Here is a 25,153-nt window from a genome sequence, read left to right as displayed (position 1 = left end):
ACAGAAAAGGTCAATATAGAACAACAGAGACAAGTGTGGAGGAAAAGAGATTAGGGAGAGAGGGATTTGGGAAGGAGCAGAGGAGCCAGAGGGGGGGGGGGGGGGGGGGGGACAAAAAAGTAATGGGGGAATTAATAAAGAAATTAAAAGAAAATACAGGTAATAATTTAAATTAAATAGTATGGGGTAGGTAAGAGAGGAAAGAAACTGAGAGGTATAGGAAGAAGACAAGGGACTAATGAAGAAGTAGAGGAGGGAGAGAAGGAAGTGAGTGGGCGGAGGACAGGTGTGATCCTCCACAGCTCGGGTGTTTGTTTAGCCAAGAGCGGTAGCGGTGGAGCACAGGATTATGGGATTATGGTCGGTGTCGTTGGTCATGTGAGTTGTCATGGCCGACACTGACCCTGCTTACCACCTCAGGGTAAGGAAGCTTAGCCTGGCTGTGAAGGCGAGGTCAGATACACACACACACACCTACCTACACCTGCCCACCCATCAGTTTGCTCCCCTGGTCGCACTCTCAGCGCCTCTTCTTCTTCTACTTCTCTATTATACCTTTTTGTTTGTCTTTTCCTTCTCCCCCCCCCCCCCCTCTCCCCTTTTATCTGACTTTTTAATTCTCTTGTCTATTTCTGTCTCTATATCTCCCTCCGTCTCGTTCTTTATCTCTGTCCTCCAGATGTCAGGCTTCTTTTTGCTGCATGTATTACATGCACAGCTTATCCATGCTCGCACAAATCCAGCAGGATTTCTTGGTTTCTGTCTCTGGAAGAGTAACGAATAAAACAGAAGAAACAGGAATAAAAGAGTGCCCTGTCAGGAGCAGTAATTCAGATAATGTCCAGACTGTGAGGAGTAAATACAGGAACAAGCCCGGCCTCGGTAAGTTTCTCTTGACTTGATATGGTGGTGGAACTTTCATTATTTTATCAAATATAATGCAAGTAAAGTAAGCCAGCGGGTTACAAAAAAACATTACAACAAGCTATGTTTATAGAAATGACAAATATTAAGAATCATCAATCATCAGTAGAGAAGATAAAATGCCAAATTAAAACATTAAATAGATTCACAGCAGAATTAGATACATGATAACACACAGATCTCCATATTTGAATCAAATGCAATGGTATTGTTTTATTCATGACATTTGGTCAGAGGCGAGCATCATAATTAAATCTGAATTACCATTTTGTTTCAGGTCATTATTCTTTTTGAATCAATGAATACAAATTCAGCTATTGAAAGGTCTGGAGCCAGGCAGGGAGTGAAAATTTGTTTTGGGATAAATTGTAATTTTGTTGAAATCAATGGCCTTCAGAAATTGTTGTGTTTAGGAAAAAAGAAAAGTGTTCATAAGTTCTTAAGAGAAGCGTTATAGTCTAATGTGAAATGAACGAAAAGCATAACATATAATTAGTCAACTAACGTTAAGTAAAAAGTTAGGTAGTCCTATTTCTCCGTTATGCTTTAATATAACCTTCCTATTCACGCATTATGCTTTAATAAAATGCATTAAATTTGAGTGGGCACAACTGTAGTTGTTATAAAATCAATAATCACTTTATGACCTATTACCTGCAAATACAAGGCACGGAGTTTAGTTTTACTTAAATAAATACTGCACACCATTATGTTACACACACACATGCTACACTGACTTACTGTCTGTGCGGTTGTAATTACTTTGAGTCACTATTTGGAAAGGGCTACATTAATAGAAATCACAAAATAATTGACTATGGCCCTGAAAGAAAAGTCAAATTAATATTTTAGAAATTAAGAACTAAAAACCACTGTCATTACAAATGGCATTAAAATATAATTGTTTCTAACAATGGAAAACGTTTTCAAATCAGGGTAACTGATATTGTAGATGTATAATAAAAGATATAAGATATATTTGAGTTAGAAGAAGAAGGAACCCATCGTCCCACAGAGGGGAAATGCACATTCTGCATTTGACCCAGCCTAGTGTTAGGAGCGGTGGGCTGCCATATGTACGCCGCCCGGGGTGTGTTACTGCATGAGTTTAAAAGATTTCTAGATAAAACATTTAACATGTTATCATTAACCCCAAATTGATCACAGCTACATCAACACAGGTTATCAATCACATCTAAAGCTATGCACTTCTGAACCTGCCATCACAGGTGTAAAGGCCTTCTTGATCTTTTCTGTATTTTAAGTTTTAAACGTCTTAATATATTGTGAAAGACAGGACCACGGCTGGGAGATAATTGTAAGAAATTGTTATTACAATGAAAGAAGTAAAGATATCTTATATACCCTGTCCACCAAATAATTCATACCCTGCTATCGTTTGGGGCAGGGCTTGAGCTAACCCTAGCTGACATTGGGTGAGATTTCATTTCCTCTGGGGCCATGATAATTCACAGCAAATGTCAGATGCTCACTGTGGTTGTACCTGTATCGTGAACTAGTCCAATGTGCTGGACAAAGAGAAATTATGAGCTGACAGTGATGTGACGAGTGCTCGACTGACATCTCTATCTTTAGACTCCTGGGTGTAAAAACGTAGTCAGTGAGTGAAAATGGCAGCAACCTGTGGCTCCTACTATTTACAATTCTTACAGATGTTTTGATGTCCATTTTCTGAGCAAACAGAAGTCACTATTGTCAGTGAGCATTAACAAATACTGCCAACTGTTCACACACTCCTCAGGAAGACTACTATATAATATATATTATTAACAATATAAAACATACATGTACATAACTGTAGAGGCTGTGAGGGCTACTTGTCTGCCATCAAATGTACTATAACCCCTAAACACTTAAACCAATGTACTATGTTTTGACTCAGAAGCATGGTTCTTTTCTGGGCATCAGACTGGAGTGACGCATGCATCGCTCTAATCTCGACCGATTTCCCGTCCTGATTGGACCCTTCCATCGCTACTGCTACAACTTCAGCAACAGAACAAACTGCAGCACAAAGATTCAAAAGGAGAATATCAGTAGTTTAACCCCAGTTAGGAGAAACTACTTCTTCTCTTCAGGCTTCATGTTTTTCAAACAAAAGATGAATAAGTGCCCCTTTTTTCTTAAAAGCTTTGAAATTAAGCCATAGCTAGGTCTTTTGATAAAGAGAAGTTTGACTTGACACAGAACGGAAAAGGAAAACCAGTTTTTCTAGACTGTAGCTAACATGCGGTTGTCAATGTCAGAAATAGAAAGCAGCAGCCAAATGCGGCCGTAAGCTTGCAGCTTCCGGATTTCAAACAAGATCCTGAGGTCTAAATTTAACATAATCAGCATGTGTTGTATTGATGTAATGGAAATGTTTCACCCCAGAAACAGACTTTTTGAACACTGTTTGATGACAGCGAGATCAAATCAGACTGCCAGCAGGTTGAAATAATAGATTTATTTTCCCTGCTTTAGTGGCACAGCGTGGCGGCTTTCATGGGAGATGAGCAGATAAATGAGCTGTGAGATAAAAATGAACACATTAGAAAATTAAATAACTGCAAATACAAAATGCTGAATTCATATGCTTATAATTTGATCTTGGCTGAAGGACACCATAAAAATAAACATTACTTATATTTATAGCCTGTTATCAGGAATCTGCTGAATGTTTGTGTTTCACAATGTATTATTCAGTGGATTGATTTGTACCTCTTACCTAGAGCGTAATATATAAACTGAAGCGCTCCATAGTGTATAATGATTAAGGTTTAGGGTGTTTGCCGTGAGCTGCGGAGGCGGTGGGCTCAGGATCAGCCTCACTCCAGACAGACGAGTAAACACAGAACAGAGGCTTTGTCTGAACAGATTAGTCAGCTATTACGTTTACCACTCACCACCACCAGCGAGTGAAGGATTACATACAGTGTGACGCGATGGAAGTTAATGGAATAAAAGAAATAGCAGTTTGAGAACAGATAATATCTGGCAGGTGACATTTGTAATAAGTTGATATGATACTCTTTGTAAAACGTAGACAATAAAAGTAAATATATTCTTAAAGATCAAATTCAATAAAAAAAAAGTCTCTTTATATTTCACAGGTTTGGAATAATCAAAACAATTGAGAGGAAATCATTCTGCCTTATTTCTTTTACTGATTTTGTGCATTTTTTTACATCAACGTTTTTTTTTTAACTGAGATATAAGCAGTGCATCTGTGAACTCTGACCTTCTAGGTATTAGTGGATTATAATGTTGGTGATCTCAAGCTTATTCAACCGTTCTGTGGAAGTCTGTACGGATAAGAACGTACAAACGTTAAATACTTAAACCTTGACTGAGGTGTCAATCAACTGGATTACTGTAACCTTCACATGACAACATTTCAACAAAAGGGTTACATAAAAATGAAATGCTAATGTATGTATTGAAAAGGTTATTTTTTTCTTTGAATATGTTAAATATCCCGGTTTAACATTTTATTGACAAATCTCTTGGTTTCCAACATAGCACCATATGGTTATAATGTGTAATCTGCCGGGCTAATATAAAACACCTGTGAGGGTGAGCAGAGCCTCAAATGGGGAATGGTAAAGCTTTATGTGTATTCATTTAAATTCAGTATATTTAATGGTATCCCTTGGCATTTTGAGATGCACTTTGTCTCCAACACCAGACGTAAATCAGTGTTTATTCTCTCTTTGAATAGCTTGTTAGAAGGCATGCAGGTGTAGAGAAAGGCTCCATTGCTAACAAGCAATTGTCTGGCATTTTGTACAAAATATGACCTTGTGTAGCTACAACAAGATGAAGAAGAAAAAAATATCACAGAACATCAAAAGAGACATACAATGCTCAATTTCAGGTTCATACTTGTTTTTTGGTTTTCTACTAAAATATGTTTACAGAACTTTATTTTTCTCTTACTGGTGGTCTGAATTTATCAGGTTTTGCCCTCTGTTAAACACTCCTTTAAGCGCCTGTCCCCTTAAACCCGTCCTGAAAAATTTGACATTTGAAGGGAAGGAAAACTATTTTCTGACTTGAGGCAGCTCATAGAAAACTAACTGGATTGACTTAGTAGGCACTTCATTTACCCAGATACATGTGAAGTAAAAGGTGAGGGTTAATGTCCCCTTTAACCCGAGAGTAATGGGACACTCCGTGAGAAATGGAAAAAGAAAATCTGAAAAACGTGTGTGGATATAAATAACAAGCCACTTCAAAACAGGGCATAAATAAATAGTTTGATTATAATGATCATATTCTTCAGCTTTTACAGCCAACTGGACTTAACTCAGTTTAACGATCCATCATCATCATCATCATCATCATCATCATCATCATCATCATCAGACTGACGAATAGGTTTAAAAATAACTACAAAGAAGAATTCAAAGTCTTGGAGAGTCTAAAGCAGAGATTTTCAAACGTGGACATAGGGGAGTTGTAAGGATTGTGTGAACAAAGATACTGAAAGGTGAAAGGGACAAGTACGGTATTGATAAAACTACAGGAAGTCGGTTATTGCAGTTTGGCCATTTTACCAATGGTCAACAGTCACAGTGACAAATGTTAACACAGACACATATTTTTAACATTCAGGGAGACTTGTTTGCTAAAATCCACTGTTTACATCCCAAGCTAACACATTTTAAAACCTATGTGTCTCCATGTGGTTACTTTAGTACCGCTGGATTAGTCACATGCACTACAGACTTTACACCAAAAAATAATTGTGACATTGGTCTTTCAGCCATTTTTTTCCCAGTGTGTCCTACCGCCTACGCAAAGCTGCCACTCAGCCACCCACATCATTTACAGAGAAAAACATTTAGTGGAGATTGCAGTTCTCATTATCTCATATCATGAGCTGCTTTTTGAACTAGCGCTTTTTTCGATGTAACCATGGAACAACACTGCTGTGAGTTGACGGAAGGTTTCGCTAATCAGGCCCATTATTGACAGCTACCTGATGGAAGGGCTTTCCCCTGTTTCTGTCCGTCACATGAGCAGAACCTCATTTGAAATGCTTTCTGTCAACTCGTAAGATGGGAAACAAAACCTCCTTCCTGGAAAAACACAGATTATTTGTCAAACGTTATTATTATTTGTTTTCACATTCTTTTCTCCTAAAATGTTGCCAAAAAGCCATCTGGATGTTCAGATTGTATTCATCAGTTCAAACTGCACTACTTTGGTGTTCTGTCACTGTATTTCTGTGTCTTTCATTATCCCTAACCGTAAAGTTCCATGATGCTAAGTGGAATGAATTAATCTATAAACTCTACAAGCACACACTGGGGGGAAGAAACTGCAGAGCTTATCTTCAAAGTTCTCCTGCCTCTTCTGTGTGTGTTGGTGTTTAATTATTGATGCATTTACCTGCAGGCAGTATTTTAAAGGCCTACTGAAATGTTTGTTTTTTTTACTTAAATTGGGATAGCAGTTCAGTATTACTTGATGGAAATTCTTGTATTTTTGGGGAGCACGTACAAGCAGAATAATTGACAAGAAAAAACGATTTTTATCAGCCGGTGAGGACGTTCTCAAAACAGTCTGCCTGTACCAGAAGTAGAAGACGACTTTCGCGTGACGTCACAAGTGTAACTGTACCGGTGTTGCAACCATTGCTAGCAGTACTAGTGAGAGTGATTTCAGCGAAAATTCGTCGGTTTCTGTTGGTGCTGAACACGATGAAAACGTCAGTGAGCTGTTTGATGCCCCTGAGCTGTCATCAGATGGAGAAATCGACGTGGCAGAGCCACTGGGAGTCCAACCATATATGTTTGAGCCAGCCGTGTCAGACGCTGGGAGTGACATTGACAGTGGTGAGGACGACAGAGACGGTGGAGGGATAGACCACGATATAGATCGCCTACAAAATACAGAATGGTAATTAGTATTCCTTTTGAGCCTGGCCTGTTATTGTCATTGTTTTTTCTTTAACCTGTCTACTGCATTGGGCGACATCTGTCGCCAAGATTCTAAACTGCCTCCCAGCCCTGGGTGTCATATAGCCCCAGAGTCCCAAGCACTGCAGCCTGCCCGGGGCGACATACAGTGCCCAAACAGCATCGTGTGTAGAAACGTTGTTTAAACCAATCAAATACGTATTGCTAAGTTGTTATACCCTTTGGGACCCATGATAATGCACAACCAGTAGACAATCGTGCCATTGGCATTGTGAAACTGAAAGGAGTCCATTTATTAACAAATAGTAATAATAATGTCAATGACCAATACAAAAGTCAATCCTAAATACATGTACGTAACATTACAGGTGGCCACTGCCACACTGCACACAACAGATCAATGAAAAAGCTGCCCCGGCCGTACTATTTCACAGTTCATAGTACAAAGTCAGAGAGTATGAAGACTGCATCGCTGCGATGCATGGTCTACAAAGAAAGCACTGATAATGTGTATAGATTAGACACATGTGGATTATATTTATATCAGCTGCAGAAGGCCGCAATGCATGGCTTCCCACTCGCAATTTTTGTCATTTTAGCCTAGAATTGACAAAGCAAAACACGACGAAACACACCGGCAACAATGGACGCCAAACTTGTGGTAACACTCGTGACGTCACGACGGAGCTCCACCCCCAAAGGTCTCAAGCAAGAACGTTTTCAGGGATTTCCTGGCGCGCAATTTTAAATGATTAATTACTCCGTTAATTTGAACGCACTGACATGGGTTGCAATGATATATGTTATTCAGTTGTATATGTACTATTAGACTGCGTGGTGTGTACTGCTGCACTTCAGTAGGCCTTTAAAATAGCAGGTGGTCTAACAAATTGTTCTTTTGTTTAAACAGCTAAATATTTTATAAGCTTATTGCATGCTTTGCAGGGAAATTTGGCAGCTGTAAGGGATCTCTTGGGGAGAAAGAGTAGAATATGTCAATTTGAAGTGTAGGGAATCTAAGAATAGTAAAGTGAATATATAAATAATCAATATTATGAATTACAAATTCCAATTTAACCAAAGTTAAGTACTAGATTAAATTAAATGTTCCAAATGTTTCCCTGGCATGTATCTCTGACCGGATTCTTTGTTGCTAACCTTTATTAGCACTTTATTCAACATTATCTTCATTAGCTGAGTGAGTCACACAGGGTTGTCAGTCCCTTGGCACTAAAGGGACAAAATTATGTGATAATTGCTTCAGTTACGCTATGCTAACAAACTGTGAGGTCTCTGAGTAACTCAAGCCAGCTTCCGGATGCAAAACACAAGAGAAGTAGTATGGAAAGAAAACTAAGGTGTTTACTGTTTTGTAAAAAAAAAAAAAACTGTCTAAAGAACAACATGTGTTACTGCAGAGAGGAAATACAATATAACAGGACTGCAATCTATTCCTGGGTTCCTTTTACAATTCTTTACGATGGTAAATGATCATGTTAGAGAACACATGCAGTGTAACAAATGCTGGGATAAAATCTTAATTATTTTACAGACAGAATTCTATTATTGATAAAAGTACTAAATATAGGACAGTAGTACTGCAGCAGTAGAGCGTGTGGCTAATACTTGATTATTCCACATGCCTTTCTTTGTGTAAATCAGTGCAAAAAGTCCTATAAGAAATATGTTATTCATGCACAGATATGCATACATATGGAGGCAAGGGATGTGAAGTTTTGCCAGAACATATTTGCAACTCGGTTATTGAGTTGGGTACTTAATACCGGATTTCTATTTACAAAAAGAGTATTTATTTGGTAAGAGAATCCATGTTTGATGAGAATAACAAAAAAAAAATGGTTCAGGGATTTATGTTGTCAATTTATTCAAGAAACACATTTTTAATGTGCCTTTTTGATTAAACTTTAAATCCTTCAACACATCTCTATGTTTTTGGGCATGGAGAACTGACAATCAGTCCCTGGTGATGCAGCAGATCATTGTAAAAAAAAAAGAGAAAGAAAGTTGAAGGAGAGGAGTTATTATAGGAAGCTTTCTTACTTTGTCACCCTAAGAAACACTCTGTCTCTGCTTTAGATGTCCGCATGTATTCCTCTTCATCACGATCCAACCATTTTTAAACGTGGAACACAACTGAGCATGGCTAAGTGAAATATTAAGTACACTACACTATTTCTCTTTGTGACTGTGGGCATCCATGAGAAATCTATAATCGGTCACAGATTTAACTAAACCCACTTACAATGGGGTACATAAAGGATGGTAGAGAAGATAAGAGCAGTTTAAGGGAGGATTTTAAAATAAGACAAAGATGATAGATAAAAAATAGGGTTTAGCTCACTATAGAGTAGACAGAAGCAAATATCAGGAGATTCTTGTAGGGCAATTTGTGGAGACCAAAAACCCTGAGACTTTTTCTTCCGTCTTTCAAGACACAGTATCTCAGGATAGGTTATATTTTTGTGATGTGTAGGTGCTGTTCAGCAACAAACCATACAGGGGAATTATACTGCAGACCTTCATTTATTGTTGCTCATTACTTGGCAGTATCGTTCTGTAGAATAAAGGTTTGACTTCCTCTTTGTGTTTTACAGGAACATGATTGGCTGTGAGGGCTTGAAGGGGTGAAAGCCTGAGAGGTGGCCGCTCCAATGGCGTGGACCGAGCCACGGACGCGTCCAGACCCAAAGCAGGAACCGAAATTGACAAGTTACAATGGCAGGACTTTTTCATCAGCCATCCTTCAAGTTCAGCCTCCTTTTTTACTGCCCTTCCTTCTCCTGCTTGCTGCCTTTGCTGACCTGGGAACTGCTGGTCCACCCCAGCCAGCCCGCCCCCCTCTCCTGTCTGGACAGCCTTTTATCATTTTCTGGGGCATTTCTGACTCTGCCTGCTCCGATCGGCCAGATCCAAGCTCCTATGGGATGGAACGGGAGGGCCGTGTGGCAGTTTTTTATGAGGACACTCTAGGGAACTACCCTTATTTTATAGACAAAGACACACCGGTGAACGGCGGGTTACCACAGCACACACGGCTGGACAACCACCTTCAAAAGACACAGCAGGACATAGAGGCAGCTTTACCTGCCCCAAGGTACCTCGGGCTGGGGGTGCTGCGCTGGGCAGAGTGGGTTCCTCAGTGGTCAAGAAATCGAGAAAAGCAGGCGATGTGTCTAGAGGCTTCTAGGAACCTGATGAAGAATTTCTTTCCGAACTGGACCCCAGAGGAGGTCGAGAGGTGGTCACAGGTAAGACATGTGAAGCGAAATAAGCTATAAAATGGGGAAATGTTAGAAGAAGAAACAGCTATGCAGGTACGGAACAAGGTAGGAAACTTGTTTGCAAAAATAAAAAGTGGAAAGACAAGAGACATAAAAAGGAAGGCTCATAAGGTTGGGGTTGTCAGGTCATGGCTGTAATTGGAGAGAAAGCTTTTAGAGTTGTTGGAAGTGGTGGAGAGTGTAAGACTTCCAAATGTATTTTCTTTAGTCAAAGAAACATCTTTGCTACAGATATCTACATGGACTAACACCACTATGGTACCATTTGCTTTTGGTCATTAAACCAAAGTATCGGTATTATGTTGGCAATTATATTTCTTTCTGATGTGAGCACCTTCCAAAGAAGGAAGAGGGAGGACATGAGTAAGGAACAGAAGAAAGAAGAGTGACAGAATATAATTACTTAATGTGATGACTCACTATGACCAAGTGCACGATTTGCTGAGAAGAAACAAGGATTCATCATTTACAACGAAGAGTAAAAACAGCTTTACTTTGATTCTGTAAATTTAAAATGGTTGTATAAACAGGGAGTCTTTTTAACCAAGTAGGTGACTCTTATCTCCTGTTTAATTGTATGCAAACGAATCAACAATGGCCAATAGAAAATATGTGATAAGAAGGCAAAGGTGAAAAAATATGTTAAGTTTAGACTGGAATATGTCCAACCCTAATTTAACATTACACTTTTGGAAATAGCCTCCCTTATATTCTTGCATATATTTAGAAGAAAGTCGACACCATTTTCATTTTTTTACCTCCAGAATATAGTTATCTTAGATCAGAATAAAGATTATAAACAGGATGAAACAGCTAGCTGGGTTCTGTCAAAGGTATCAAAAAGGAATAAATACCATGTTATATTTTTGGTTAATTCATGCAAAAACCATCATACAAAAAGTGTAAAAAAAGCACATTGTGGTTTCACAGGCGGTCATTGTACTGAACTTGTGTATTCACAATTAAGTTTCCCAGCAACTGGCAGAGACGCCATAAAGGAACTGTGCCTGGTCAAGCAATAGTTTGCACCTTAATCACAGTCACTATAACAACTGTTTTTGAATGGATTTAACAAATGAGATGTAGAGTATTCATTAGTAAACTTCTGCGATGCCAGTCCAAGATAATTATCCCGTCTCTCGCCATTCAGTTTGCCTTTTCAAAAGTTCAATATTTCTAGGGTTTTAGTGTAGGTTACCGATATCCAGATGCCAATGCAGCTAGAGGTAAGAGACAATGTTTACAGCCAAACTCATTCACAAGTTTTTTGTTACGCGAATAAAAAGCTGTAAAGCCGTAAGATCGGTTTCGTAAATTCAATTCGGCCAATGCCCTCTGCCTTTTTTGCTATTAACAAGGACCTACTGTAAAAGGTCCTACTGTTCGAGCTCCAACGGGACTTCAAATACAAACAGAACGCTTCTGTCTCCTACAGATTATGCATTTATATGAAAATATCTGCTAATGAGTGTATCTAAAGTTCAGAGGAAGCAGATTAGTGTGTTCAGCTTCTTTTTTTTTTTCACTCACTGATTTGCAACTGTGTTCAGAGCTTTCAATTTAACAAAAGAATCTCCAGCAGAAACTGTGAGGCCAAATCTTCAACAAACAGTTCTATCATCTCAGTGTCCAACATATCGCTGATCACTTGGGTTAAGTTTGGTGATTTGGGCATTTCATGTTCACTCTTCCCAAAAACATCGAAGGACTGCACATTTCAGATCACAAAAGAGGAAGTGTGCTGAGGGCACTGAAAGAGGATGTATTGATCTTGTCACAGGTGGACTTCGAGGCAGCAGCGCAGGCAGTAATGACGGAAACTCTACGGGATGTCAAAAGGTTGAGGCCCAAAGCATTATGGGGCGTCTCCCCGTACCCCAGCTGCTACAACGGGGATCCCGCCCAGACCATATTAGCCAATTACACCAGCCAGTGCCCTGCTACGGAGATGGCCCTTAACGATGAGCTTCTGTGGCTATGGAAACGATGCTCCGCCCTCTACCCTCTCCTCACCCTGGAAAAGATGCAGGTGGGAAACGTTTATGTGTTGTTCTTTTGTCTATTATTTCAGGTTTCTGTTTTGGGTAAAGAAAGCAATCCGATTGAATAAATAAAGCTTCAAGCAGGGGTCCTCCCACATCCACACAATTCAGAGGTACTGGTCGGACCGGTTGACCCTTGAGAGCATTGATGAGAGAGCATTTTCTGTAAACGAAACAGTATAAATCCTGTAAATGACAAATGGTATTGTACCTGGACAATTGGTACAAATCTGTACTATCTGCACCTTTTTCTGATAGGGTGGCACCCCTGGAGCCAGGCTTTATTTGTCCAGTCAAATCAAAGAAGCAATAAGAGTTTCCTCTCTGGCTGGGACTGCGTTTGATCTTCCTGTTTTCCCACTGATCAAGAGTGTCTACGCCTCTACTAACAGTTTCCTGTCACAGGTGAGGTATTATTGCAGGTATCATGTGGTATCATAGCATTAATTATTCTAAAATTGGAAAGAAAAACAATAAGAAAGGGGTTTTGGATTTGCACTCTTATCTTCAGTGGATGGATGAAGGGTGAAATAAAGTATAATGGTGTTTATACTATGACAGAGGATAGCTGTAAAACAGCGTGCTGTGCTTTTAAAGCTTCTTTGAATACTTTCTTGTTAACAGGCAGACCTGGTCAGCACCATAGGAGAGAGTGCTGCCATGGGAACAGCTGGAGTTGTCATCTGGGAGAGAAGTGAGACTAAGACAGAGGTATAAAACTACATATTTACATAAAGTGCATACACCCATGAAAATCTCTGCAAGTTTTGTCCAGCCACTGATTTTTATAAAGGATAGAAAGGCTTTCAGCTTCCTAATCCATAGCTTTACCATTAACTTCCAAAGATGGCTTTGTGTGGGCAAAAGAAGTGCGTTATGACATGTCTTGAGAAAAACTTTATTTTCGTCTACCCACCTGTTTCTCAGAGAGAATGTCAGGACCTAGCAGAGTTTGTACGTAAGGTACTGGGACCCTACTCCATGAACGTAACCACGGCAACTCGGCTTTGCTCAGCCTCTCTGTGCCAGGGAAAGGGACGATGTGTTCGTCAAAATCCAGAAAGCTCGGCATACCTCCACCTCGCTCCGCCACTCGCACCCACACCTCCGTCCGAAGTGGTGAAGGTGACAGAAAAGGTGAGAGAATGTGATTTTAAAGGCGATTTAAAGATGCATCTTTTCTGGATCTAAAAACCCTGTATATTAAATTGCAGTTATCTTTAATCCTGTACACCAGCTTGATGCCCACAGATCTCGGGTTCTGACTCCTTCTCTTGTTGGTGTGGTGACTCCAAGAGCCTTAAGGAATAACTTTTTCAGTTTTCAGTTAATTGGCTAAACGACTTTAGCAACTGATCAATGATACACCACAAGTACTTAAAAAATATAATGATACAATTGATTTAGAGAGGAGTTCATTCTGGGTGCAGAGCTTTGAATCCACCTGCTAAATTGACTGATTTGTCTGAAACACAGATTTCTCGGTTGAAAATCCATTGATCCAATAAATGCCAAGGAGGAACTAGTGTTGTCAAGCATTTGGGATGTTGAATATTAGTAAATTGGCTACTACAACTTTTGATTCCAATATGTAGTTTAATTTCTTAAATTGTTTTACATGTCTTTTCAATACATCTCGATACATCTAGTTTTTCCTTTGCTCTTCACTCTTAAAACTATCGCAAATCCAACATGTTTGCATGGCTACGTAACAGTGTTGAAATAAAATGCGGTTCGATTCAGGCAAATACTTCATCTCCACTCAAATATCCTTATCGGAACACTCAATGTCCGATGAAAGATAGAAACTGATTGATATTCTCTCTGATATCCGTCCAGGTTGATTACATGTTATAATTATTTGTAGGCTGTCTTTTGTCGTGCTTTTAAATTGAGCAAACTACAGTTTTAGCTACATGTTAGTCTCTGGATTGCACAGTGTTTCCTTAAGTTACAGCATTAATGGAGGTAATCATACCTGTAGAAAAGTTAAACACATACAACAATGTGATACAAGACACTAGTACAATGTGCTGAGAAGATGCAAGCTCCTTTATGAGGTCTCTGTCTCCTTGACATTCCTCCCCTTGACTGTTACTGAAGAGTTGATTTAAATGTGTACACCTGGTGAAAGGCACGTGTCGGAAGAGAAATAAGTTCTCAACTTATGTTCTTTCTGTGTGATGAGTAGGAAAAAGAACAACTCATTTCAACTCACGACAAATAAAAATAACCAAGACAACAGCAGAGAGTCCAGCTGCCTGAGGATATTCTGTGTTTGGACAGTAAGAAAGCAGAAAGGGAAAAAGTAGCTGAGATACAATAGATACAGATTTGCTGGAGCCCTGAACACACGAACAATGTGTTCCCTGGAACACTTATCACTGTTTGGAAATCTCTGGATGTTCTTTGAGGATATTTAGTTGTCAAAAAAAGCATAACACAATGTGGATTCTGAAAAATGTTTTACCCACAAGAACACTCTGAAATGTTTTTCTCCTTTGAATTTGGGACAGACTTTTTTTTATCCAATTTCATTTCAACAGTGATATTACAAATTGTTCCTCCAAGAAGATAATTCCAGAAACATTTTCTAATGTTGAACTTTATTTTGTCTTTCAGGCAGAGGCCGATAAAGCAGCAGAGGCAGAAAAAGCCACAGATCAGCCGGACACAAACACTAAAGCAGTCGAACCAGACCCGGCAGAGATCTGGAAGAAGGACTTCCAGTGCCAGTGGTACAAGACAGCAGATGGGGAGGTCTCGGACCAGCAGTCCCCCAAAGACGGAGCATCTGTTGTGGGTAAAGTAAAAGAAAAGGCTGAAGATGTAATGGGGACTACAAGAACTCCTTCTACAAGAGCTTCTACAACCAAAGGGGCCTCTGTGATTGAGTCGAGAGGAAGCAGTTCAAATGGTCCTCAAAGTCCATCGCCTTCCCTGGAAGTAACTACCGGTAGTTGTACGAATCCATCGAGTGCCCCAAACCTGACTGGTCTGCTGTTGCTGGTGGCTGGAAGTCTTACCTGGAACTTTAAAATGTGAACAAACCAGGAAGGTCTGGTCTAGGAATGCAATATGAGCCCTTCTGAAGTGCCCTTGAGCAAGACACTGATCACTGCTAGCTGCAGGAGTGCTGCTTTGTTCAGTACAACAGACTATGTTTAAAGCTGGAACTTCAAACATATCAACGAACGTGCCAAGAGACAGTAGTGGTACAAACACTTGTCACTTTTCTTCAGTTTCTCCAGGCTGTATTTAATCCTTTTCAGAGAGAGGAGATGTGACATTTTAGGTAGTCCCTGTCATATTGAATCAGCCATGTTTTACCGTGACCACAGATACAGGAATGCAGACCGTTTTGTTTTTTTTGCACATTTTGTTTGTACATTTTTCTGTCAGTGCTTTGTTGTATGGAAATGATTTCATGTTTTCAAGTTTCTCTTTCCATTTAGTAGTTAAGTGTTGGGTTAAAGGGTTGGTTCGCCAAAAAAAAAAAGAAAGGAAAAAGAAGCATTTCATTGTATTGGGGTGAAGGAGACTTTTTGTTTATTTGAAACACAAGTGAACCAGCCCTTTAATCTGCCTTATTGTTTTTGTTCCTTCGTTTTCCAGTAGTAAGTTTGACATCCATATCTAGGACAAAGGACATATGTTTTAACTTTGGCCTTCAAATGTTGCATACTGTCTAAAACATCCAGACTTTGTGGCATCAAATATTATTTTTTTCATTCACTTGACTGCAGCTCACTAGCTTCTTCCGCGTGAGTGGTAGCAGAATTCAACATGGTCATTGTAATTGAAATGTCACAGCAGCAAGAGCAGGGGTGTAAACAATACCATTATTGATGGCTGGATTTAATTTAACCGCTTCAGTTACTCTCTGTCACAGCTTACAGGGAATAAAACAGAGCCATGGTTAATGTTATTTCTGACATTGTGCTTTTCCTGCTGGGACACATCAAAATATCTGCTGTGAAAAAGCTTCTCGGTCTCACCAGCATAAAGTTATAGTAATTAAAATGTCTGTTTTAAATGCAGGATCTGTTGATCAAAGGACATACAGCCGTAGACAAAAATCAAGAGACCACTTCAGCATTATCATTTTCTCTTGTTTCATTATTTATAGGTTTGTCTTTTGAGTTAAATTACACATTTGTATTGTATTCTATAAACTACTGACAATGTTCCTGTGTTGGACTTCAACAGACACTGGAATGGCTGCCATACATGTAGAGATAAAGATTTAAGAACAATTTGGAGTGGTCTCTTAATTTTATCCGGAGCTGTACATTCAATACATAATAAGCATCTGTGCATATATGTAAATATTTTTTTCTAAGCCAGTGTTGTTTATAACTGCTACTGCCTCACTCCCATCCTTCTTGAGGTAGTACAATGTAAAAAGAAAAAAAGGAATAAACTTGGAAAACGTTTGTTTTTGCAGCTGATGTAAATTTATTTGTTAATTTTCAATAAAATATACACTCAAGATGAAGGGTATCTCAATCATTTTTAGTTACAGAAAGGAATATCTACACAGGTGCATCTGATTGTACAACATAACATTTGTGTGTCATACATTTATAATATGAACGAGCACATTTCCTGCCACAGCTCAAGGATCCTTCCTCACCTGAAAAATCTACCAAAGCTCCATTCTCTGGACATTTAGCGTCATCTGCAAGAGAGCATTTACATTTTTACTACGTAGTGGAGGGAATTACAGTTAAATCAAGCGAATGAGGATCAATATCTGTGTTATTGTAGGCTTTCAAGAGATGCTTGCGTTCCTTTTTAATAATAACCCTTACAATTTTCACAAACTTTTGCCAAAAAGGTCGTGGAAAGTGACAAGCAAACAAAGAGCAGATTTCACACAGAATTTAATTTGTGAAGCCAATCACATTATCTTTCCCCACAGAGATGAAAACACATTAGCAGGTGCAGGACAAGGTTAAGAAGAGTCACTACTTCTCTTTGCAGTATGAAAACGTTTTGTAGATATCCCAAAATCCATCAGTAGTCAATCCATCTACCACCAGTGCAATGACAGACGTACCGCAGTCTTTACATTAAATTAAGTATAATGCTCCAAATGGTTTTTGGTTGGTTAGGTAAATTAATAAATACTCACTTCATAAAGTGTGACACGAGTTCACGTTAGTTCACATGCAGAGGGTCTGTCCCGACTCCAGCGACGTTTCCCAGATCATCTTTTGTTCAAAAAATGTTTTCAATGTTGAAGAAAACGAACGCTAGGACATGCTGCACAACCCTTGTTTCTTTGAGACTGTTCAGTACAATCAGAAGCATCACTTGTTAGAATTTACAGGAACACAAACCTAGGGGATATAGAATAAATAATGTTCCAGTTGAAGGTATCGACCATTAAACAGCAGCACAGTTATAACCAAAACCTAAACCCTAATATTAGCAGTTTGGAATCAAAATGTGTTTTGACACAGAGCTCTGCTAATACAATATATCATTTCTTTCAATTGACTGATTCAAAACTAAAACAACACAACCCAATTAATGACACAGAGCAGTTTGTTAGCTACCTCCATGTCTGGAAATTTAATTAGATTTTCAGTGGTTTCAGTTGGCTGGATTTATCAGCCTTGCACAAATTGTTTTTCACTTTTGATGACATTTAAAATTCAAATCAGTACCAAGAGCTATTCAAACATTAAAAGCCACTGTTGTCGGCTACAATTTTCCAGTTAAGTGCTCGAAAACATCTTGCATCGATGCAGAGGAGGAAAGGAAGGTTCAAGGCCAAATGACACATGGGTGGTGATAGCTTTAAATTAGGAAGGCAGACATTTAGATTAAAGGTTACCGGCTTTTAATTGATAAATAGTCTGAGAGAATTTTAGTAGAAAACTCTTACATTACCTACGACTGCTAACTACCTTCAAGCAGCATTTGAGTTTAAACTCCAAATGCTACAGGTGGGCTGTTCAGTGGCAACCTGTGAACAAATCTGGCTGTTCCTAGTGACACAGAGAAGCAGTGTAGTTGAAAAAGCATGCGCACTGAGATTAGCGAATAAATAAACATTTAAAAAGACAGACAGACCGACAGACATGACGCCCCCCTCCCTTCATTAACCGCGCAGTGAAAGAATCTGATCCTTGTTGCATAAGATTAAAAAATAGACTTTCTCTTCCTGTGCAAAAGTCAGTGTCTTCTGAGAAGTTCATACTGGCCTCTCCACACAAGAAGAGAGCGACAGAGAGAGAAACATCGCTCCCCTGTGGCGAGGAACGCTTAGTGCAATCTGAACGAAGCGGGCTGGACGGACAATGACACACAAAACACTCCTCAGGCTGTGAGGTGGAGAAAGGCAGCACTCACCCACACGAACTCAATGGATCTGTTTGTATCTGTGTTTTTTCCCACATGTATGGCTTAAGGAACTTGACCAAGTGTCCCAAAAGCGAGTAAAATGATGAGATTTAGGTGGTGCTCTTTAAAAAAAAAAAAAAGAAGAGGATGAAGATCAGCCCCGAGAACAAATCAAGCGCTATTCAGTAAACCTCACGAGACAAACATCTTCAAATTATGAACTAGCGGAGGGGCCAATCATCCGGCATTCCTAGTGGCAATGGCTCCAAGAATCCAGAGGTGCACTGAAGCCCCGCTGCAGTGTGTGCGCTACCTGCAGGAAGGTGTGTTTAGTTGCAGACGGCCTCGCTCAGGATGTGCTTGACGTCAGATCTTTGCAGGTGGAGTGTGTATTCGTGCCGGACGGGCGGGGTTACTTGCAGATCACCTCCAGGGTGTCCAGGGTGCGTTTGATGTCCCGGATCTGTGCAGCCAGGGTGTGTATGGGCTGCATGGAGCGGTCCAACTCCTCGCAGCGAGCCATCAGTGTGTACATGCCCTGTGGGAGGGAAAGCACAGAGCAGGCGATAAGAAAGATGATGCCTTAGAGACAGCACTATATGAGGAAAATATGCTCTTAATTAATAGGTGATACAAATATTTTTGGGCAATAAATAAACAGATATTGAGGGGTGCTCGGTTCTGCCTTTCTTTTGCTTTTACACATTGCTTCTCAAATTTAAATATTAAAAGGAAATTATTTACAAAATCTTCTACTGAATAAAACAAACGCTAAAAGCTATGATATGATGATTCAAGTTGTGAAATACACTATTGCTGTAAAATAAATCCCATTGATGATGATAGATTATAATATTTGTGTCCAAAATGTTAAAAATTGTGTTAAAAATGTTAAAAATTAACTAAAAGTAAAGGTTAAGCTATCATAAATATGTTTGTAGTGAAGATTAGAATTTAGTTCTGGCGGACCCTCAAACAACCCTTTTTCTCAACGGAGAAGACACACACACTGTGTCACCTTTATGCTCATATCCACAGACTCCCCCAGGCTGTCCACAGAGTCCCTGTAGGTCTGGATGTAGCCCACACTCAGAGCCGTCATCTGGATGAACACACAGATGTACAGAGATACATTATTTACACAAATGCAGTAGTTAGCAAGAGTCTGAGAAAAACCCCTATCCATTTTATACCAATAGCTGTGTTTCTAACTCACATTCTGGATGGTGCCGTTGAGGCTCCGCATCATCATCTCCACGCTGTGCGACACTTCCTGGGTGTGTCTCTCGAGGTCCAATAGGACAGCGGGATCAATGGGGGGGATGTCTGCTGGTCTGCGTGACGACCCCCGGCTTCGGTATATGGGACCTGAACAGTCCGCTGGTAAGAAGAAATTATGAAATGAGATGGATAATATACCACAAGGGAGTGTGTGGGAGAGAAACCTGACCCTTTGCAGACCATTTACATAGAGACCTCCACAACACACTACAGGGAAGGGAACACCCAAACGAGCATAACAGTTTTGCTTTGATAATTACAAATAAATAATTGTTAAAATGATTGATGATTTTTTTCTTCACACAGTTAGGGAAAAGCAGAGTGATGCAACAACCCTCAAACAGGCACACTATGTGTCAGTTTAAAAATGGACAAGAAAACTACAAAAATAGATTAACTAAACACCCACACATAAACACAAAAGCAACTGAATAATGATTCCTGTTTACTGAAACAGCCGCTCTTACAAAATAAACTGCCAACACAGATGAAAACAAATCATGGCACTAAATTAAAAGAACAGATGTGCCTTGTTACATCTTGGAATACACAAAATAGAAGGGTACGACAGGAGGAAAAAGCAGGTCTGAAAAGGATCCCTGTCAGGCTGCAGCAGCACCTCAATTATAAATCCCTCCAGTCTAAACACAGTCTGAGTCATGGCTCCTAATTGAATCAGCAGGTGGAGGGAATGAGCTGCCACAGAGGGCGTATTGACTGTGTCGCTGTGTTTAAATTGAGTGGCCAGTTAATCTGACCCTCCTATTTTTCCTCTGAGGGAAGGGAAGCGGTTCAGCGTCTTTCTCCTGGAAAATGTGACAGGACAGATGGCCGCTAATGGACCTGCTGGACTCACAGACAACCTGCTGAGTTTATAGACGTGATTTCATCTCTGACGTTGCTGTGAATGTGTGACCTTTTCAGGAAAAACCATCTCTGTTTCGGTTCCTTTGGGTCTCTGCCGCTCGTTAAAAAACAGACTGAGGCTAATTTAATCCACCAGGAACAAGTGGGAAGAAGGAGAGAGCAAGGGCAAAGAGAGTTCATCGCAATTTCATTATTCATTTAAAAATCTCACAGAGAGAGGACTCTGGAAATGATAACGCTTCGTGGGACTTAAACTGAGATTATCTTGTTCAAGCAAAGGTTCTCCTTTTATTTTCTTCAAACCAATGGCAATAGAGGCCAAAGAGCCACTTCAAAATAATATAACGATACTTAAACAGTGTCTCTCAATGGGTCGCGAAACTGTATGAAAAAAGAAAAGCACTTAGACCTTTTCCCTATAAATATGGCACCAGATAATCTATCGGATTTATATCAAACAAGTCGCAAACATTATGATGCTCTTTTTTGAAAGTAGCTCAGATGATTAATGTCAGCATCAGTTTGACAGAAACAGTCATTATTTTGCTTAAGATAGTCGATCGATTCTCTATTACTTCTGGTTAAGACATGACCAAAGTTATGAATAAATGATGAGGCTTGTAATCCTCTGCAGGGGAAAACTGTGTGTGAATCCCCACTGCCTCTCGAAATGTAATTAACCATCTGTTAGACCATCCTGAAAACACAATCATGAAAGCAACAAATATAGACACAAAACACATATCCTTTATTTACATCAGGACACGACAACCTGTAACAGGACATGATATCCTCACACACTCTTATGCATGTCTAGTTCTCTGCGCACACACTTACAGCAGTTCTTAATCCTTTCCATATAAGGATTTTATACTATTTTATATAAAATGTATAAATTATTAAGTGGGATGTATTTTAAATTGGTTATGAATTAAAGATTCACTTTATTTGTCTAAATAAAACCTTTTAAAGTTTAGCCTTAGCTTCATACTTACAGTCGCTGCAGTCCAGACTGGGCTTGGAGCTCATCTTGATTTTCTGCTCCAGGTTCTTGCAGATGAAGTGAGTCAGGTCCCCCTCCTGGTGGACTGTCCCCTCTAGCTCCAGAGCCGAGGAGATGGTGGCCCGTCTGCCCTCTGATTGGCCCCCTCTGCCCCCTCCCCGTGCCCCCGAACCACCTGTGGAGAAAACGCAAACGTCAGTAATGACTGATTTTCACATTCTGCTGTTTATTTGCGTCCATACTGCAATACCCACAGAACCAAATCTACCTCCACACGACTGGCTGATTTCATCCAGGCTCTTGCTGTCCTGCATCCCCCGGACATTGCGTACCCAGACCTGGGCCATGACGTGGGGAGGGCAGGGGAGGTCGTCTGAGGGAAGAAGAGGAGGCGGGGTGGAGGAAGAGGACGAGGTGCTGGGACCAGGGGCTGAGGAGGAGTAGTGTCGTGAAGACTGAAAAGCAGTAGAGGAAGTAAAGAGCAGCGGTTACATTTCTGCTTATTGAATTATGCTGACAGATCATTATGAAACTTCTCTTCTCTATGACGGAAAGTTTCTTGTCTCATCCACAAATGAAGTTGTTAGAAATATGACCAACTCTTCTTAAAAAGCAAGCAGATAATTCCTAAAGGCTCTAAAGCATCTCATTACATGGACCTTTGTTCAGGATATGTTCATTACATGTCGTGTCCATCTGCTCTTGCTGGTACATGTAACTTACAAAAGGTGAATATAATCCGAAAGCGCACTCACCTCTACCCTTGTTCTCCCTCCTGAACGCTGACGAATCCACTTTTTTTCATTCTTCTCATCTTCCTCTTCATCCTGTTTCTCCTTCTCTCCATCTTCCTCCTCGTCTCGGCTGTCGGTGTCTCCATCTACGGTGTCCGTCTCCATCTGCTGTCTGTCCGACGTGGCAGGGCCTTCTCTAGGAGGTAACTCTTTAAAATGTGCCTGCTGTGCAGGGTCCCACAGCAGAGCTGCACCAGGAGGCTCTACAGTGTTAGAAGCCTCATGGATATCTGTGTCTTTGGAGCCAGATTCTGAGTCCTCTGAGTCTCCTGTGCATGTGGCAGCAGGGAGGGAGGGGTCGGTCTCTTCAGAAGAGCGTAACGATAAACTAGATGTTCTACCATTATTCAATGTCTCTGAGTCCAAGCAGCCTTCGCCATCATAAACTTTGTTCTCCACATGTACGTGGTTGTCAGTGTCCCCTGATCCCTCTCCAGAACAGGGCACTCTGCTGCCCCCGCATTTCACCAACTTCTGATCATGAGGGCCGTTTTCTGAAGCGATGGGAGCCACATCCCCATTAGCTGTTTCTGGCACGTCTGTGCCAATCACAGGGAAGAGACTCATCCCTCCACCTGCTGGAGGAGAAATAGAGAATGTTAGACATTATTAAATATATATTTAATCAATTATTCAACAACGGTGGACTTACCATACTTCTATGAACCACTGCTTAATAGGGCCACTGGTTATTATAGTTCTAAAGAAACACTGCTGATATGGTAGCTGAGATTTGCTACTCATACAAAACAATACATTTCTCATACCCTTGTTTAGGGATTCTTTTTTAGGGAGTTTATTCACACAATAACTTTTATATTCTAAAGAGGGAAATGTTGAGAAGCGGATATAACCATAACTTAACAATGCTGCGGTTTATGACTTGGCATGCCTCTGGTTTATCAATAAGAAAATACATTATGTATGCTGAGAGAAACTTGGACCCTTGCTGAATGTAATTGATCCTACATTCTCCCTACAGTGTTTTAAATTCTACCGTTTTCTAAAATATAGCTGTTTTTTTGTGTTTATTATTTACTTGACATTGTGGTATTTATTTCTAGGGTGTGGCAGTTGTGTGTATTGTTATGCTTATTATTCCAACTGTGTTTATGATGCCCTGTTGGCCAGATTACTATTGAAAAAAGGATTCTACTTTTGTTGCGATTCTAATTTTGTTTGGTTAGGTTAATGAAGTATCTGCATAAACTTATTATTTTCCATTGCATGTTATTAATGTCATAGTTGTATAAACTATTGAACCACAACAGCAGCTGTTGCATGGAGAGGTTTATGGATTACAGTTACTATCGGTTAGGTCTCAAATTACGTAATATAGGGTTGATTAGCTTAGCATTAGCTTGGACTCAAACTTACTTGGTGTTTACAGTAGCTTGCATTGTATTTTCAAGCCTTTGAGTAAACAACGCCCCTGGAGGTTGACCAAAAGCAAGTGGGCAAAGACTACGTTGATAAACAAACAAACAAACAACAAACAGGATAAAGGAATGAAGAACACATAAAGAGCTGCCTGGCAGCGTTGAGGAAGTTGATGTGCTGCTGTCAATAGGCGCCTAGCTAGCTCCCTGTTAAGGTTAATGTTGTTGGATGATGTTAGCGCAGGACGGCTAACGTTAGCTGTCCAGGCCTTTAAACCACAATGCTTTCACACCACGTCTTCTATTATCGCAAACTCCTACACGACAACGCTTACTTTTTTGTAAACAACGCTACTTATCTGTTGATAAGGTCATACAGTAGTTCCAGAGACTATAATTTAATAAAGATAACACTCACCAGTGTAGTTCCTGTTCCGAAAAATGTAAGCAACAACCGAGTCCGACAAGCAAATCCCTCCCCACGATTCTCAACAGAACAGTTCCGCCTTGCAAAAATAAAAGCGTTTCATGCGAAATAATAGCACTCCTCTTGTTTGTATGTTCATTGATATTGACATAGTAGTATTTCAATCAAAACTCATTTTTTCTAGAGCAGGTCTGATGTATGCCAAGCAACACTAACTCTTGCTTGCTTTGGCAGTGTGAGTTTATTTATCGCTAGCCACACCATGAAGGTTCATCCTGCATGTAACAGTGTTCTCCCACAGATGGAGACAAACACCACTACAACGCCGAAAACATCCCTCCAAAGAACACAAGTTGTAGTTTGGTTATTTCATAACAAAAAAAAATGTAAAGATACTGTTTGTCTTTAAGGATATACAGTCAGGTCCATAAATATTTGGACATTGACACAATTTTCATTATTTTGGCTCTGTACCCCACAACATTGGATTTGAAATTAAACAATAAATATGTACTTTAAGTAAAGACTTTCAGCTTTATATTGAGGGCATTTACATCCAGATCAGGTGAATGGTGTAGGAATTACAACGCATTTTATCCCGGGTATCCCCTTTTTTAGGGACAAAAAGTGAATGGACATTAGCAGCCCGGCTGTTGCATGGCCTGGTGTGTTATTTCCTCATTAGTTTATTTACAAGGAGCAGAAAAAAGGTCTAGAATTAATTTCAAGTGTGTTATTTGAATTTGGAAAGTGTTGCTGTCAACTATCAATATGAAGTCCAAAGAGCTGTCACTATCAGTGAAGCAAGCCATGATTAGGCTGAAACATAATTATTATTTTTTTAAACATCAGA

At 39.9% G+C, this 25,153-nt stretch overlaps 2 protein-coding genes across 3 annotated transcripts; one reads left to right on the top strand and one right to left on the bottom strand.

Annotated features, from left to right (window-relative positions):
• The first annotated feature begins 574 nt into the window (after positions 1–574).
• On the top strand, positions 575–16,638 carry si:dkey-72l14.3 (Glyco_hydro_56 domain-containing protein). Its single transcript, XM_063890211.1, has 7 exons — positions 575–882; positions 9,467–10,120; positions 11,934–12,182; positions 12,454–12,600; positions 12,820–12,906; positions 13,123–13,332; positions 14,818–16,638. Exons 2-7 carry the CDS (start codon positions 9,524–9,526, stop codon positions 15,238–15,240), a joined length of 1,713 nt encoding a protein of 570 aa, XP_063746281.1. The 5' UTR covers positions 575–882; positions 9,467–9,523; the 3' UTR covers positions 15,241–16,638.
• On the bottom strand, positions 16,630–24,370 carry borcs6 (BLOC-1 related complex subunit 6). 2 transcript variants are annotated; one of them, XR_010166342.1, is made up of 8 exons: positions 24,292–24,370; positions 22,456–23,072; positions 21,969–22,155; positions 21,693–21,875; positions 19,766–19,929; positions 19,568–19,651; positions 17,333–19,087; positions 16,630–16,876 (listed from the first exon to the last, which is right to left on the bottom strand). XR_010166342.1 is itself a non-coding variant. In XM_063890220.1 (7 exons), exons 2-7 carry the CDS (start codon positions 23,059–23,061, stop codon positions 18,962–18,964), a joined length of 1,350 nt encoding a protein of 449 aa, XP_063746290.1. In that variant the 5' UTR covers positions 23,062–23,072; positions 24,292–24,370; the 3' UTR covers positions 16,630–18,961. The 2 variants fall into 2 exon arrangements, 1 of the variants encoding a protein (XP_063746290.1); XM_063890220.1 differs by having other exon boundaries at positions 16,630–19,087.
• Between the last annotated feature and the right edge of the window lie 783 nt (positions 24,371–25,153).

This window comes from Eleginops maclovinus, chromosome 1 (genome assembly GCF_036324505.1).
Source record: "Eleginops maclovinus isolate JMC-PN-2008 ecotype Puerto Natales chromosome 1, JC_Emac_rtc_rv5, whole genome shotgun sequence".
Lineage (NCBI taxonomy): Eukaryota > Metazoa > Chordata > Actinopteri > Perciformes > Eleginopidae > Eleginops > Eleginops maclovinus.
This window is presented reverse-complemented; position numbering and strand designations above follow the sequence as displayed.